Source organism: Anomaloglossus baeobatrachus, chromosome 5, assembly GCF_048569485.1.
Source record: "Anomaloglossus baeobatrachus isolate aAnoBae1 chromosome 5, aAnoBae1.hap1, whole genome shotgun sequence".
In the NCBI taxonomy this organism is placed as follows: Eukaryota; Metazoa; Chordata; class Amphibia; order Anura; family Aromobatidae; genus Anomaloglossus; species Anomaloglossus baeobatrachus.
In genome coordinates, this window is record NC_134357.1 from 239,278,698 (window position 1) to 239,297,824 (window position 19,127).

The 19,127-nt window shown below is 45.6% G+C and overlaps 1 protein-coding gene across 2 annotated transcripts in view; it reads right to left on the reverse strand.

Moving 5' to 3' along the window:
• LOC142311132 (uncharacterized) overlaps positions 1-19,056 on the reverse strand; it is a 67,308-nt gene extending 48,252 nt beyond the window's left edge. The window contains exons 1-5 of one of the 2 annotated variants that reach the window (XM_075349274.1): positions 18,999-19,056; positions 6,553-6,678; positions 3,593-3,751; positions 3,303-3,482; positions 3,094-3,217 (exon numbers count right to left, since the gene is read on the reverse strand). In XM_075349274.1, coding sequence (XP_075205389.1) covers positions 3,094-3,217; positions 3,303-3,482; positions 3,593-3,694 — 406 coding nt within the window. In that variant the 5' untranslated portion in view covers positions 3,695-3,751; positions 6,553-6,678; positions 18,999-19,056. Of the gene's footprint in view, positions 1-3,093; positions 3,218-3,302; positions 3,483-3,592; positions 3,757-6,552; positions 6,679-18,998 lie in introns of both variants that reach the window. The other variant, XM_075349273.1, reaches the window with a different exon arrangement.
• Between the last annotated feature and the right edge of the window lie 71 nt (positions 19,057-19,127).

The following is a 19,127-nucleotide window of genomic DNA, read 5'->3' on the forward strand; positions in this document are numbered from 1 at the left end:
CGCCACCTATTGGAAGTAGCGATCCTAAAAGTCACAAGTGGATTTTCGACAATCCTTTGCAATATGACTCAGGATATATAAGCCAGATCAGAATCCCAATTTGCAGACACGGTGTTTCGGGGTGCTTGCCCCTCGTCAGTGCAAAGTATGGGGGTGTCTGATCTGGCTCATGAGAAAGCTATGTGGGGACCACGGGGGAACACTATTCTCCTTAAGGAGACTTTGCAAGCCAGTCTGGCTGCCAGGTAAGGGGACTTATAGCTGCAATGCCCCTAAAATTCCACGGGGGAACACTATTCTCCTTAAGGAGACTTTGCAAGCCAGTCTGGCTGCCAGGTAAGGGGACTTATAGCTGCAATGCCCCTCTGGGAAATATTCAAATTGTCTCTCCAGTAAAGGAGACAAACTCTAGCACAGCGCCACCTATTGGAAGTAGCGATCCTAAAAGTCACAAGTGGATTTTCGACAATCCTTTGCAATATGACTCAGGATATATAAGCCAGATCAGAATCCCAATTTGCAGACACGGTGTTTCGGGGTGCTTGCCCCTCGTCAGTGCAAAGTATGGGGGTGTCTGATCTGGCTCATGAGAAAGCTATGTGGGGACCACGGGGGAACACTATTCTCCTTAAGGAGACTTTGCAAGCCAGTCTGGCTGCCAGGTAAGGGGACTTATAGCTGCAATGCCCCTCTGGGAAATATTCAAATTGTCTCTCCAGTAAAGGAGACAAACTCTAGCACAGCGCCACCTATTGGAAGTAGCGATCCTAAAAGTCACAAGTGGATTTTCGACAATCCTTTGCAATATGACTCAGGATATATAAGCCAGATCAGAATCCCAATTTGCAGACACGGTGTTTCGGGGTGCTTGCCCCTCGTCAGTGCAAAGTATGGGGGTGTCTGATCTGGCTCATGAGAAAAGATCAAAAATAAAAATTGCCAAATAATTGTGCGCACAGTGTATATGTAAAAGAGCTTGGAAAATGTCACATATTATTTATTGTCATATAGATAGACATTTTATTCCTCTCCTCTCTCCATTTTAAACCTTCAATTCTATTATGCATTCCTATAATATTAGCAAGGTATTGAGTAGCCAAGACAAAATCCCTAGGGGACAGTGGACATCACTGCCTTGTCCCTCTTCTCAAAAACAAAGGAATTTGACGTTGCCCCATTTGCATTACCCTGGACATAAGATTTGAGTCCAGCAGTTTGGACTTAGGTTCATTGCTTGGAAAATGATAAACCTCTTCAGCACTGTCCACAAGTACCTTTATTTTATCAAATGAAAGGCCTTGAGAGCATCAACACCAAGAATTGCGTGGTCCCCTCTAGTCACACAGTCTAAGGGGTACTTCACACACAGCGAGATCGCTATTGAGATCGCTGCTGAGTCACGGTTTTTGTGACGCAGCAGTGACCTCATTAGCGATCTCGCTGTGTGTGACACTGAGCAGCGATCTGGCCCCTGCTGTGAGATCGCTGCTCGTTACACACAGCCCTGGTTCGTTTTTTTATTGTTGCTCTCCCGCTGATAAGCACACAGCGATGTGACAGCGAGAGAGCAACAATCCTAAATGTGAAGGGAGCAGGAGCCGGCGTCTGACAGCCTGCGGTAAGCTGTAACCAAGGTAAACATCGGGTAACCAAGGTAGTTACCCGATATTTACCTTCGTTACCAGCCTCCGCAGCTCTCACGCTGCCAGTGCCAGCTCCTGCTCCCTGCACACGCTAAGCTAAGCGGTGTGCGCTGGTAACTAAGGTAAACATCGGGTAACCATACCCGATGTTTACCTTAGTTACCTGTGTCCGCAGCTTCCAGACGCCGGCTCCGTGCAAGCGCAGCGTTGCTTGCACGTCGCTGCTGGCTGGGGGCTGGTTACTGGTCGCTGGTGAGATCTGCCTGTTTGACAGCTCACCAGCGACCATGTAGCGACGCAGCAGCGATCCTGACCAGGTCATATCGTTGGTGGGATCGCTGCTGCGTCGCTAAAGTGTGACGGTACCCTAACTGTAGACTCAGGAACAGGTTTTGCTTGGTTATCACTTACCACCCATAAAGTTTTTTGGTTACTGTAAATAGTGGCATCTATAGTCTTTTCCAACCTTAACACCTATACTTTGATAACTAGATTTAATAAAACTAAGGGTCTATAACACTTGGTGGGCTTTGGATTTTTGGCTGGATTTAAAATAAAGATCAGCAATGTCCCCCGAATTGGCCAGGACAGAGTCCCCTCCATAAGACCGGTGGTAGACAGATCCAATGATGGGGGGACTTGTTCATTTTCGGTGTACGCATCCCTTTCTTTCTGCTATGAATTACAGCGAGTATTTAGTACTCACCTGCCTCAATCTCCTTTACATGTCAGACAGCTTCACGTGTTTGTTCTGCATTTTAACAGCAGGACTCTATGGGAGCTCTGAATACAGAAGACCTTAGAGTCTCTGGATACAGTGGTTGGGACACATTTCACCAGGATCATCATCATCACATTTTCTCAGGGATGCCAATTATCCTAGGATGAGGCGTCTTGCTCATGTTTCCCAAATCTAGCACTTTTTTCTTCAGTCATTTGTTAATTTTGGAAAGAATCTTTGTTTCTTTGTGCCATCGTGTGGTTTTATCTTACTTTTCTTTGATTCTCCTCTTACATTATGATGAGATTATTTAATGAGGGGTACATCTCAGGTGACCCTTAAAACAAATCGTTCCTTTAAAACAAGGCTTTTTCCTCACATTGAGTACTTGGTGAGTCTTTGAGGTTGCAGATTTTCTGAACCTATTAGTTAAATTAGGTTACTTGTATTTTTTACCTGCGTTTCTGTGTGTATTTTTACATGCGTTTCTGTGTGTATTGTTACATGCGTTTTCTGTATGTTTTTTACATGCATATTTATTGCGTTTTTGACATGTAAAAACACGCACCACAAGTCTGTTTACCAGGTGTAGAAAAAGCACAGTGCGCATGAGGTTTATAGAAATCCCATCTACGTTGCTGGAACTGGAAGACTCTGACTTTTATGTGCAGTGAAAATCTATAGCATCAAACACTCATTGTGGAACTTAACCTAAAGGTTTTCTCTTACCTCCTGATGTGAGGGGCTGGTGATCTTCCACCATGACGTCCTTGTACTGATCCTTGTGTTCTTCTACATACTCCCACTCCTCCATGGAGAAATAGATGGCGACATCCTCACATCTTATGGGAACCTGGCACACAGAACATTATAGTGACCTCTCAAACATCTTGCTTGAAGTTACTGTACAATGCCCCAGTATTCCCAGCAGTGCTCACCTCTCCAGTCAGCAGATGAATAATCGTGTTTGCCAGATCTCTGATCTTCTGGTCATTGCTCCTCATGTCTATAAGTGACTCCCTAAAGAGTGTCTTGTTCCTGTGCCATAATTCTGAGACATAGTGATGCCCGGTGGAGGCCACACACTCACCAGAAGTCTTCTTCACTACTATGCAGTCCTGAATGAAGGAGGACACTACAGTAACTACGATATACCCATTCCCAGAATCGCTCGCCTATCTAGTCACGTCCCTCTTCTATCTTGTTACGTTGTCCCAGACCTCCTCACCTCTCCAGTCAGCAGGTAGATAATCTCTAGAGTGAGGTTTAATATGCTCTCAGTCATTTTGTTTCTTCCTATAACTAGTCCATTAGCCTCGGAGACAACCATTGTCCTTTAATTAAAGAAAAGTACTTGGAAATTTCTGTGGGTTCGGTGGGTAGGATCCTGTGCTGCAAGAACAGATTATAAATTGTTAAGGAGTAAAAAAAAAAACTAACCAAAAAAACTAATTGTCCTAAATTTACCATGAAGTACAATGTATCACAAAAAAGTAATCTGAGAATCACTGAGATTTGTAAAAGTTACACTGGTCAGAATTGAAAATTGAGATTTGGTTATGAAGATCAAATTTGTCTCTGTCACTAAGGGGTTAAGAAGTATTGGTGAACTAATTCATTGGGCTTGCAATTGATTGTTAACACATTTATGATACAAATAGATGAATCAACTTTCCCATTACATTGTTGCTGTCTTATTCAGATGAGATAGGTGCTGTTAAACTGCATACTAACCTCATAGGGACATATCTAATAAAAGAAGTCTTCAAACACCTGATCGGAGCCGGTGCCCATAGGTACCACCTCACCTACTGACTGTCTATCTGAGAGATATGCCATCATCTTTAAAGGGATTTTCTCACCTATTATAAATATCGCATGCCCAGAAAACCTCTGTAGAGATGAAGGTTTATCAATATAATATGCCTGGAGAACCACTTTACAGGGGTAATCACTAGATACGGAATAATAATCTAATATATAAAACTGAGTGTATGTGTGTATGTATATATGTGTGTATGTACAGTATGTATGTACAGTATGTGTGTATGTATGTACAGTATGTATGTGTGTGTATGTATATATGTGTGTGTATGTATTTATGTATGTGTGTGTATGTATGTCTGTGTATGTATCTATGTATATGTGTGTGTGTCAGCTAAAAGAATCCACACCGTCGCATTTACAATCTCGAAATTTTGCAAAGACACCTCATATGACTATGTTCTGAGGGGAAAATTTAACCCCGAACTTTACAGTTATTCAACAAAAAACCTGCTTACATTAAAGTCAATGGAGCTGGGAGCTATGGGTCATTAATAGGAGCTCTGATCAGTTGCTATAGGAACGAAGGACATTGTTAGTATAAGAAGCTTATGTGTAAGATAATATGATTTTGGTGGAGAGACAGATAGAGAGACAGACAGAGAAGAGAGACAGACAGAGACAGAGAGACAGACAAAAAGAGAATCAGACAGACAGAAAGAGACAGGCAGAGACAGACAGGGAGATAGAGAGAGACAGACAGAGACAGGGAGACAGAGCAGACAGACAGAGATAGTGAGACAGAGACAGACACACATACAAGCACACAGACAGGGAGGGAGACAGACAGGGAGGGAGACAGACAGGGAGGGAGACAGACAGGGAGGGAGACAGACAGGGAGGGAGACAGACAGAGATAGAGATAGACGGAGATAGAGACAGACAAGCAGGGAGACAGACCGAGAGGAAGAGTGAGAGAGAGACAGAGAGACACTTAGTTACTATCCTGGGCAACTCTGGGTACTACAGCTAGTAATTTATACAATTGGATGTGCTTTAAAAAAATGTTCCTGCTATGTACTGTGCAATGGCCAAGTCTGACCCTCCAAGAACATAGTCTGATCATGCCACATCTCCTGGGCCAGGGAGGAAGTAAAAGAGTATACAGACATTACAGCACGGGATCATAGCTGATTCTTTTTTTGATTTAAAACATTTCCCTGCCTGTTTTTAAAAAATGTTTTACCTCAAAGAAAGAATTATTTGTGAACCCATGCTGTAATATCTGTATACTTTTTTTTATTTTCTCCTGTCCAGGAGATGTGGTATGATCAGACCATGTCCCTGTACAGTCAGACACAGCCATTACACAGCACATAGCAGGGCACATATATAAGATTATCTCAGCACAGGAACATTTTATATAAACACATCCAATTGTATAAATTATTATTTCAAGATCTTTTGATTAAAATAAACTATTTTTGTAGCACAATCCCATTGAAGGGGTTCTCCAGGCATGTTATATTGATAAACATGCATCTTTACAGAGGTTTTCTCGGCATACGATATTTATGATTGGTCCTCAATATCAGAACAGTGGTGGTCTTACACCTGCCCCCCACAGATAAGCTGTTATTATCCTCAGGGGTGGCTGAATGTAAACCCTGAACAACACACCACCAAACTACATACTGAAGAACAATATTTTAGAGGGCAAGGAAAAAAAACCCAAACATTTTCCCATTGTTTTTTAGTTATTACTTTAAGGTTCACCATACAGGTGACTACAAAAATCTGATAATTCCAATATGTAGAATTTTTTTCACTTTTTCTGGTTTTGCAAAAGAAAACATTGCTTACTAGATCATTTCTTTTTATTTAGCAACATGTAAGTTACATTCTGAGACTGATGATTGTGAGTAAAGTTCCATTCTACTCCTCACTGACAACCTGAGGTGCACAGCGCTCTCTAAGTATAAGAGCTGACCTCATACATATACAGTACTATACAGCCTATGAGTACATGCAAACAGCTTCTCTGAATTGCCACAACTGAAGAGACCAAAAATCTCTGTCAATAAGGTGCCATATACATCCACATACCAGCAGATGGCTGGATGCTCTTCTCATCTCTAGGCTGGGTTCAGAAGACAATACTAAAAATTGGACAGGTCACGTCCACAAATTGCAGTGATTGGCTCTGTGTGCCGCTCCTTGTGCGTGTCTGCATAGCGCACATGCTCAGGAGCTGTCTGCTGTTACATGCTAAGTCTGGCCCATAAATCAGACCACAATAGTGCCTGCTGCAATCTTTTCCATGCACAGTCTGGGTAGAGACTCTGCCACAGTAGTAATAAGGACACAATAGATATTGCTGGACCGCTGAAGACATAAGTTAATACAGATTCATTATCCACTCACGGCTGCAGTCAGGTTTTCTTAAGGTCTATTCCGAGGTTTCATTAGACAGATGTTTCCTTTGAAACCACCATGGATAAGTGTTGGCTCCTCCACAATACTCCGCATCTAGGGAATAATTCTTCAGCGCTAGAAGACAGACATCCATAATATAAGATTATGTATTAGGTTGAGTGTATTGTACTCTGACAGATAGAAGAACAGCATGAAAAGATCATTTAAGAGTTCATAGTGCAGCACGCCTCAATTCTTACCCCATGGCTTTGACTAGAGCATGTGGGCATGTACTCAGTTACTCATGTAAATACTTATATGAACAGGAAGACTATAAGTCATTTTTACTTTCAAGGGTCCCCTTGAAAAAAAGTAATTTGCGAAACAGGCGTCAGGGAAGTAGCTGTAAAATCTAATTACGCACTATCTATATATATAATTGCCTTATTCTGTCTGTCTGTCTGTCTTGCTCCAAAAGTGTGTCCTCACGGTGACTGATTGGCCGCTGGGCTCGCCATGGCCCCGCCCCCCGCACGGATTGGCCGCTCGCCCAGGCTCCGCCCGCACACGGATTGGCCGGCTGCTTGCCCAGGCTCCGCCCCCCACACGGATTGGCCTCTCGCCCCGGCACCCTGCACGCATTGGCAACTCGGCCACGCCCCGCCCCCCTCACGCAATGCACGCTCGCTCGCTCTGGCCCCGCCCCCCGCACGCATTCCCCGAACCGACACGGAGCCACGACTCCCAGGTGAGTAATGTACCCCCGGGAGCCCACATCAGCGTACGCCGCCAACCCAGCCGACACATACCCTCGCATTGCTGGGGTTGCCGCCGTATGCTGGTGTGGGCTCCCGTGCGAGCGGGGGACGGGATACGCTGGTAACCATGGTAGCATAGTTACCAGCGCATCAAGGTCCTGCAGCGGCGGAACATACACACGCACACACATAACAACACACACACACACATCAGATCACACTCACTCTCACACACACATCACATCGCATCCACACACTCACAACATCCTGGGATATCGCTTGCTTCTTGGCGGCGATACTGTGGAGTGACCTTCCAGGACCTGCCGGAGGATCACATGGCCAGAAGCATGTGGTATCTCCGGATGTTGTGAGTGTGAGCGCGTATGTGCGATATCTTCAGTGTGTGTGTGTGAGTGTATGCGATCGGATGTGTGTGAGTGTGTTCAGATGTGTGAGTGTGTGTGTGAGTGTATGCAATCGGATCTGTGAGTGTCGGCAGAGGAGCACGGCGTGCTGGGGGAGGCTGGGGGAGGCTGGGAGGAGAGAGGCTGATCCTGGGGAAGGCTGGGAGGGGGAGGCTGATGCTGGGGGAGGCTGGGAGGAGAGAGGCTGATGCTGGGGTAGGCTGATGCTGGGGGAGGCTGGGAGGGTGTAGGCTGATGCTGGGGTAGGCTGATGCTGGGGGAGGCTGATGCTGGGGGAGGCTGATGCTGGGGGAGGCTGGGAGGGTGTAGGCTGATGCTGGGGGAGGCTGAGAGGAGAGAGGCTGATGCTGGGGGAGGCTGGGAGGAGAGAGGCTGATGCTGGGGAGGCTGGGAGGGGGAGGCTGATGCTGGGGGAGGCTGGGAGGAGGGAGGCTGGGAGTAGAGAGGCTGATCCTGGGGAAGGCTGGGAGGGGGAGGCTGATGCTGGGGGAGGCTGGGAGGAGAGAGGCTGATGCTGGAGGAGGCTGGGAGGAGAGAGGCTGATGCTGGGGGAGGCTGGGAGGAGAGAGGCTGATGCTGGGGGAGGCTGGGAGGCGAGAGGCTGATGCTGGGGGAGGCTGGGAGGGGGTGGCATATGCTGGGGGAGGCTGGGAGGGGGAGGCTGATGCTGGGGGAGGCTGGGAGGAGGGAGGCTGGGAGGGGGAGGCTGGGAGGGGGGAGGCTGAGAGAAGAGAGGCTGATGCTGGGGGAGGCTGATGCTGGGGACAGAGAGGCTGATGCTGGGGACAGAGAGGCTGATGCTGGGGACAGAGAGGCTGATGCTGGGGACAGAGAGGCTGATGCTGGGAGGAGAGAGGCTGATGCTGGGAGGAGAGAGGCTGATGCTGGGAGGAGAGAGGCTGATGCTGGGAGGAGAGAGGCTGATGCTGGGAGGAGAGAGGCTGATGCTGGGGGCAGAGAGGCTGATGCTGGGGGCAGAGAAGCTGATGCTGGTGCGGCATGGGGGATGGAGCACGATGGGGGGTGCGCAGCATGGGGGATGGAGCACGATGGGGAGTGCGCAGCATGGGGGATGGAGCACGTTTGGGAGTGCGTAGCATGGCGGATGGAGCACGTTTGGGAGTGCGCAGCATGGCGGATGGAGCGCGTTTGGGAGTGCGCAGCATGGCGGATGGAGCACGTTTGGGAGTGCGCAGCATGGCGGATGGAGCACGTTTGGGAGTGCGCAGCATGGCAGATGGAGCACGTTTGGGAGTGCGCAGCATGGCGGATGGAGCACGTTTGGGAGTGCGCAGCATGGCGGATGGAGCACGATGGGGATGTGCAGCATGGGGGATGGAGCACGATGGGAGGTGCACACCTCCCCCTAACACACACACACACACACACACACACAACACACCACACACACACACTGGGAACCACAAACACCGCCCTACACAGACACCCACACACACAGACAACGCTGCACACACACAACACCCAAACACCGCGGCATACATAAATATACGCACATACCATGCAACACACACACATTGCACAAAACATACCTCCCCCAAAACACACCACACCCACACAAACCGCGCAACACACACACAACGCTACAGACACACAGCGCTCCACAAACAACGCAACACACGCAACACACATACAACACCGCTCTCACCCCCCGCCACACCCAGACAACACCCAGAACATGTACAGCGCCCTACACAAACACTTGGTAACTACAGACAACAACATCTATATATATATATATATATATAACAAAAATCATACATTAACTACACAATACGTAAATTCTAGAATACCCGATGCGTAGAATCGGGCCACCTTCTAGTGGGTAAATAATCTAATCTATTATGTCCTCTGTTTAACTTGTATGTTCTAAGCTATTTGTAGTCATTTACTGTTAAGTCCCTGTCACATTTAACGACTTTCCAGCGATCCCGGCAACGATACGACCTGATAAGGATCACAGGTAAGTCGCTACGTGGTCGCTGGTGAGATGTCAAACAGTCAGATCTTCCCAATGATGCAGCAACGATACAGCGACCTGTATAACGATCTCGGCTGTACTTGTCTGAGCTCTGAGTCATCAACGAGGTCGTTGGTAAGGTGCCAAACATACCGATGCATCCTGCCCAGCAGGAACTTGATGATCAAAAAATGGTCCAGGCCATTCCGACATAACCAGCGATCTCACAGCAGGGGCCTGGTCGCTGCTATGAGTCAAACGTAGCGAGACCGCTGGCAAGGTCGTTGTTGTGTCAGAATCTGTGACTCAGCAGCGATCTCGCTCTGTGTAAAGGTACCTTTAGACACATGGAAATGTATAGTACAAAGTGTATTGTGTACTGATAGCCTGCTGTGAGAGGCTCAGCACTATAGAACACTCATTTACATGTAGTAATCATATAAAACCACAGGAGGGCACCAGATCTCCTATATGTATAGGAGATCTGGTGCCCTCCTGTGGTTTTATATGATTACTACATGTAAATGAGTGTTCTATAATATATTATGCATAGACATTTTGCTATATGTGAAAAACAATTTCATGTACTTGTTTTGATCTTTGTCAATTATATGGCTATATGATCAGTAGACTGAATACTTACCGAATTTTTCTAAAGGTCAAAATGGTACTTTTTTGTGGTCTTATATGACTACGGTAGATTATGTACTGGCAGTGTGATATTTGTGAGATATTATTATATGCACTATTTTGATCATTGCCAATTATATGAACATAAGATTATTACATTATTTACCTAAACTAATCTGCAGGTCAACACGGCCTATGCTAATTGATTTGGAGTCATTATTGTTATTTAGATTACCATTTTTGAAGAATATAATAAAGTTTTTTAGATGAAGTGAAAATGACTCATAGTCCTCCTGTTTATCTAATATATAAAGCTGAGTGTATGTATGTATGTATGAGTGTATGTATGTATCTATGTGTGTATGTATGTATGTATGTGTGTGTGTGGGTACCGTATCTCTGCTAAAGGAATCCGCACCGTCGCATTTACAAATCACAAAATTTTGCACAGACGCCCCATGTGAGTCAGGAAATGTCATAGACTATGTTTTGACGGAAAAATTTAACCCCACACTTTACAATTACTCTCTAAAAAACCTGCCTCCATTAAAGTGAATGGAGCTGTGAGCTATTAGTTTATTAAAAGGAGCTGTAATTGGTTGCCATAGGAAAGAACAAAATAAATTGTTAGTATAAGAAGGTTATGTGTGAGGTAATAAGATGTCGGTGGAGAGATGGATAGAGAGAGACAGAAAGAGAGACAGAGAGAGAGACAGTCAAAAAGACTGACAGAGGCAGACAGATAGGGAAAGAGACAGGCAAACAGGGAAAGAGACAGACAGAAGCAGACAGACAGGGAAAGAGACAGGCAGACAGGGAAAGAGACAGACAGAGAGACAGACAGGGAAAGAGACAGGCAGACAGGGAAAGAGACAGGCAGACAGGGAAAGAGACAGACAGTATGTAGAGGTTCAGCTCACCGTATATGGTGCTCAGGAGAAAAAAAGATTTATATAATGAAAAAGACTCCAGCACTCAAAATTTTGTTGGAACTCTAGTAACTTTTATTTGTTCTTTTTATTCAATATAAAGCAGTCACAAATTGACATTTCGGCATAAGCCTTCTTCAATGACTGAGGCTAAGGAGTGTAACAAAAGATTTTTTCTTTATAAATACACCACATAAGGACTTCTATGTCATGACTGGAGGTGTCCTCCAAAGGATATAATTCATCTTATTCTACATATGGTAGATATCTGTCTTGTCTAATAACATGGGCACCTCAAACTGTAAGGTATTGAAATGTAACAAAAGAAGAATCAAGCACAAGCTTGAAGAGCCGACCTCAAAATTTAGGATCTTAGTTATATGAAAAATTATCCTATTTTGCACTGTGATAATAGGAGGCTTCAATTATAATCCAGGAATATATCTAGAGAGATCCATTGAATGAACTGTAGAGTAGAGGCAGGTTCAAAAAGAAAGCCTTTGTGATAAGTGCCCGCGGCAAACTGTCAGGCCGGTGATCAGGGGTGAAGGGCTCTTCAAGCTTGTGCTTGATTCTTCTTTTGTTACATTTCAATACCTTACAGTTTGAGGTGCCCATGTTATTAGACAAGACAGATATCTACCATTTATCTAGAATGAGGTGAATTATATCCTTTGGAGGACACCTCCAGTCATGACATAGAAGTCCTTATGTGGTGTATTTATAAAGAAAAAATCTTTTGTTACACTCCTTAGCCTCAGTCATTGAAGAAGGCTTATGCCGAAACGTCAATTTGTGACTGCTTTATATTGAATAAAAAGAACAAATAAAAGTTACTAGAGTTCCAACAAAATTTTGAGTGCCTGAGTCTTTTTCATTAAGGGAAAGAGACAGAGACAGACGGGGAACAGAGACAGACGGGGAACAGAGACAGACGGGGAACAGAGACAGACGGGGAACAGAGACAGACGGGGAACAGAGACAGACGGGGAACAGAGACAGACGGGGAACAGAGACAGACGGAGAACAGAGACAGACGGAGAACAGAGACAGACGGAGAACAGAGACAGACGGAGAACAGAGACAGACGGAGAACAGACACAGACGGGGAAAGAGACTGACAGACAGATAGAGAGACAGACAGACACAGGAATAGACAGAAAGACAGACAAACACAAAGATAGAGACAGACACAGAGACAGAGAAAGACAGACAGAGAGACTGATACAAACAGACAGAGACAGACACACGGACACGCAGAGACAGACAGATAGAGACTGGGAGAGAGACAGTTACTATCTTGGTATACTCATGTAAATACTCGTAGTTCTCGCAGCACGATTTAAACCTTTGATATAAGCAATATGACATACAAAAACTAATAAAAAACAGACAACTGATACCACCATGTAGATCAAGTGCAATGATCACCTATAGAAGAGCGTACCTAATGGGGAGTGTTTGGTCTGACCTAGGTCATACGGTAATACAGGAGAAACATTTTGAGCTTAAGTGTTATTTTTAGTGTGTCGCCGTCCACTGAGGATTTAGCATGCATTCTAGCAGTATTATGGTTTACTTGCCATAGGTTGAGATTCTGTTGTGTTGGACACTGTGAATTGGATAGTGGTAGTTGTGCTACATTAAAGCTATGTTCATATGCAGCGTTTTTGAAGCTTTTTATTTAATGCAAACAAGATGCTGCTTTTTACAGTTCCAACAAACGCCATGGCATTCAGAAATCTCACGCACGGACTATTTTCCCTGACAGAATTCAAGCACTGCAGCACTTTTGAAATCTGCAGCATGTCAATTTTTTGTGTTTTTAAAGTGTTTTTCACCAATAAAAAAGCAATGAGAAAGTGCAAAAAATGCGCAAAAAACTGCAACTGGTTTAGGTTTTCCTGCGGTTTTTTTTGCAGTGTTTTTGTCTTAAATAAAACTAACCGTATTAAATAACACTCATGTGTTCTGCTCCAAAAAACCACCACTAAAAATACCGCAAAAATTCATCAAGACCTGTATATGCACATATGTTTTTACAGCCAAGATGGCAGGTTTGGGCTGCGGTAAAAACGCTGCCTGAGATCACAGCATTACTCAGTTTGTATTTATTTATGATTATTTTTTGTTGGTGAAATGTCAGGTAATTTGGCAAGAGATGTTGTTGTCAGTAATACAGTTATTTGCTTAGTAGATTTTAGATGCTAATAGTTTAGATGTGGATTTTGGTGCTTTCTTGCAGTTGGCAGAGTTCACATTCTGAGGATTTGGTATGCAGCTTTTAGTGAGCCTAGTAATGCACTTAAGATCGGCTAAGCTTTGGTGTGTTGTGCATTATTTGGGCATCTAGATTGGATAGTAGTAGTAATGTGATATTCAGATTTTAATGCTGAAATAACGTTTTATGTGATCATAATAATACATATACACACTACAGTTCAAAAGTTTAGAGTCACTTAGAAAATTCCTTATTTTTGAAAGAAAAACACATTTTTTTCCAATGAAGCTAACAGTAAATTACACAGAAATCCACTCTATACATTGTTAATGTGGTAAATGACTATTCTAGCTGCGCACATCTTTTTTTTAATGCAATATCTACATAGGTGTATAGAGGCCCATTCCCAACAACCACCACTCCAGTGTTCTAATGGTACATTGTGTTTGTAACTGTGTTAGAAGGCTAAGGACCATTTCACACATCTGGCACTTTGCTGGATCCGGCACACATGCTGTACAGTACATTCATTTACAGTGGAAGCGCGACACCATGCGGACAAATACGGTTGTGCATGAAGCACACAACCGCATGGTGTCGCGCTTCCACTGTAAATGAATGTACTGTACTGCATGTGTGCCGGATCCAGCAAAGTGCCAGATGTGTGAAACAAACTTAAGGGATGTTTAGAAATCCCTTGTGCAAGTATGTTAGCACAGCTGAAAACAGTTTTGCTGATTAGAGAAGCTATAAAACGGACCTTCCTTTGAGCAAGTTGAGAATCTGGAGAATTACATTTGTTGGTTCCATTAAACTCTCAAAATGGCCAGAAAAAGAGAACTTTCATGAGAAATTCCACAGTGTATTCTTGTTCTTAGAAATGAAGGATATTCCATGTGAGAAATTGCCAAGAAACTGAAGATTTCCTACAATGGTGTGTACTACTCCCTTCAGAGGAGAGTACAAACAAGCTCTAACCAGAGTAGAAAGAGAAGTGGGAGGCCGCGCTGCACAACTGAGCAACAAGACCAGTACATTAGAGTCTCTAGTTTGAGGAATCAACACCTCACAGATCCTCAACTGGCAGCTTCATTAAATAGTACCCGCAAAATGCCAGTGTAATGTCTACAGTGCAGAGGCAACTCCGGGATGCTGGCCTTCAGGGCAGAGTGGCAAAAAAAGCCATATCTGAGACTGGCTAATAAAAGGAAAAGATTAATATGGGCAAAACAACACAGACATTGGACAGAGGAAGATTGGAAGAAAGTGTTATGGACAGACGAATCGAAGCTTGAGGTGTTTGGATCAAACAGAAGAACATTTGTGAGACGCAGAACAACTGAAAAGATGCTGGAAGAGTGCCTGACGCCATCTGTCAAGCATGGAGGAGGTAATTTGATGGTCTGGGGTTGCTTTGGTTCTGGTAAAGTGGGAGATTTGTACAAGGTAAAAGGGATTTTGAATAAGGAAGGCTATCACTCCATTTTGCAACGCCATGCCATACCCTGTGGACAGCGCTTGATTGGAGCCAATTTCATCCTACAACAGGACAATGACCCAAAGCACACCTCCAAATTATGCACGGACTATTTAGGGAAGAAGCAGCAGCTGGTATTCTATCTGTAATAGAGTGGCCAGCCCAGTCACCAGATCTCAACCCTATAGAGCTGTTGTGGGAGCAGCTTGACCGTATGGTACGCAAAAAGTGTCCACCAAGCCAATCCAACTTGTGGGAGAGGCTTCTGGAAGCATGGGGGGGACATATCTCCAGATTACCTCCGCAAATTAGAATAGAATTCCAAAGGTCTGCAAAGCTGGAATTGCTGCAAAGGAGCATTCTGTGACGAAGGCAAAGTGTGAAGAGAAAATTATTACTTCAAGTAACAATCATTATTTCTAACCTCGTCAACGTCTGGACGATATTTTCTATTCATATGCAACTCATTTGGTAAAGAAAAGTATGATATTTCATGGAAAAGACAAAATTGTCTGGGTGACCCCAAACTTTGGAACTGTAGTGTTACTGCTGCAGCCAATCACTGAGGACGGCAGCTCGTGCTCCCACATCAGCAGAACTACCGAGGGCAGTAATTCCCTAGTGTAGTGTGCGCATACAACATGGTGTCATCGATTCAGCCAAAACACAGAGGCCGGAGCAATGTGGGAAAGCTGCACTAAACCCAGGGAGGATTATCCACGTTTGTAGCGTGGAGGCAGAGCATTGGGAACAGTTTTCTTAAATCACCATTATAGCATCATCATAATCTATTTATATGCTTTGTTTATATAGCACCATCATATTCCATAGCGCCTTATAAACAGGATTGTCACTGCCCCCATTGGGGCTCACAATCTAAGATCCCCATAAGTATGTCTGAAGTGTGAGAGGAAACCCGCACAAACACGGGGAGAAAGTACAAACTCCTTGAACATGTCTGTAGTGGGATGCATTGCTAACCACTGAGCCACCGTGCACTGCTAACCACTGAGCCACCGTGCTGATTAATCCAGAATTATAATAGATCGTAACAACTCTTAGGGGAACTGTACACTCGTTCACCAGTCAGGTCACTGTTACTGAAGACCGAACTGCTCAGTGTGCCACACAGTACACAGACGACCACAGATCAGCGTTACACATACACAGTACACAGACGACCACAGATCAGCGTTACACTCGCACAGTACAGAGACGACCACAGATCAGCGTTACACACGCACAGTACACAGACGACCACAGATCAGCGTTACACACGCACAGTACACAGACGACCACAGTTCAGCGTTACACACGCACAGTACACAGACGACCACAGTTCAGCGTTACACACGCACAGTACACAGACGACCACTGTTCAGCGTTACACACGCACAGTACACAGACGACCACAGTTCAGCGTTACACACGCACAGTACACAGACGACCACAGATCAGTGTTACACACGCACAGTACACAGACGACCACTGTTCAGCGTTACACACACACAGTACACAGACGACCACAGTTGAGCGTTACACTCGCACAGTACACAGACGACCACAGATCAGCGTTACACACACACAGTACACAGACGACCACAGTTCAGCGTTACACTCGCACAGTACACAGACGACCACAGATCAGTGTTACACACGCACAGTACACAGACGACCACTGTTCAGCGTTACACACACACAGTACACAGACGACCACAGTTGAGCGTTACACTCGCACAGTACACAGACGACCACAGATCAGCGTTACACACACACAGTACACAGACGACCACAGTTCAGCGTTACACACGCACAGTACACAGACGACCACAGTTCAGCGTTACACACGCACAGTACACAGACGACCACAGTTCAGCGTTACACACGCACAGTACACAGACGACCACAGTTCAGCGTTACACATGCACAGTACACAGACGACCACTGTTCAGCGTTACACATGCACAGTACACAGACGACCACTGTTCAGCGTTACACACGCACAGTACACAGACGACCACTGTTCAGCGTTACACACGCACAGTACACAGACGACCACAGTTGAGCGTTACACTCGCACAGTACACAGACGACCACAGATCAGCGTTACACACACACAGTACACAGACGACCACAGTTCAGCGTTACACACGCACAGTACACAGACGACCACAGTTCAGCGTTACACATGCACAGTACACAGACGACCACAGTTCAGCGTTACACATGCACAGTACACAGACGACCACTGTTCAGCGTTACACACGCACAGTACACAGACGACCACTGTTCAGCGTTACACACGCACAGTACACAGACGACCACTGTTCAGCGTTACACACGCACAGTACACAGACGACCACAGTTGAGCGTTACACATGCACAGTACACAGACGACCACAGATCAGCGTTACACATGCACAGTACACAGACGACCACAGTTCAGCGTTACACACGCACAGTACACAGACGACCACAGATCAGCGTTACACACGCACAGTACACAGACGACCACAATTCAGCGTTACACACGCACAGTACACAGACGACCACTGTTCAGCGTTACACATGCACAGTACACAGACGACCACTGTTCAGCGTTACACATGCACAGTACACAGACGACCACAGATCAGCGTTACACACGCACAGTACACAGACGACCACAGTTCAGCGTTACACACGCACAGTACACAGACGACCACAGTTCAGCGTTACACTCGCACAGTACACAGACGACCACAGTTCAGCGTTACACACGCACAGTACACAGACGACCACAGTTCAGCGTTACACACGCACAGTACACAGACGACCACAGTTCAGCGTTACACATGCACAGTACACAGACGACCACTGTTCAGCGTTACACATGCACAGTACACAGACGACCACTGTTCAGCGTTACACACGCACAGTACACAGACGACCACTGTTCAGCGTTACACACGCACAGTACACAGACGACCACAGTTGAGCGTTACACTCGCACAGTACACAGACGACCACAGATCAGCGTTACACACACACAGTACACAGACGACCACAGTTCAGCGTTACACACGCACAGTACACAGACGACCACAGTTCAGCGTTACACATGCACAGTACACAGACGACCACAGTTCAGCGTTACACATGCACAGTACACAGACGACCACTGTTCAGCGTTACACACGCACAGTACACAGACGACCACTGTTCAGCGTTACACACGCACAGTACACAGACGACCACTGTTCAGCGTTACACACGCACAGTACACAGACGACCACAGTTGAGCGTTACACATGCACAGTACACAGACGACCACAGATCAGCGTTACACATGCACAGTACACAGACGACCACAGTTCAGCGTTACACACGCACAGTACACAGACGACCACAGATCAGCGTTACACACGCACAGTACACAGACGACCACAATTCAGCGTTACACACGCACAGTACACAGACGACCACTGTTCAGCGTTACACATGCACAGTACACAGACGACCACTGTTCAGCGTTACACATGCACAGTACACAGACGACCACAGATCAGCGTTACACACGCACAGTACACAGACGACCACAGTTCAGCGTTACACACGCACAGTACACAGACGACCACAGTTCAGCGTTACACTCGCACAGTACACAGACGACCACAGATCAGTGTTACACACGCACAGTACACAGACGACCACAGATCAGCGTTACACTCGCACAGTACACAGACGACCACAGATCAGTGTTACACACGCACAGTACACAGACGACCACTGTTCAGCGTTACACACGCACAGTACACAGACGACCACTGTTCAGCGTTACACACGCACAGTACACAGATGTGTATGGCTCTGCACATGGCAGGCAGAGGAGCACAGTTCTGCGCTACACACACGCTATGCAGACGTGCACAGACAGATTACACGGATCAGTGCTGCTCTGCACTCCCAATATAACAAAGCCCTGCTCTATACAGCAGTCTGTGCGCACTAGGGACAATAAACTGTAAGTGACATTACATCGTAGTGGTTAAACCTACCTAATCATGTGTTTCAGAGACTCCTCCCACACATGTGACTGATCACATGATCATGACATCATCACAGGTCCTGCAGCTGCTGACAAGCCCTGGAATACAATCACGTGACATAAATGACATCGTACCTGG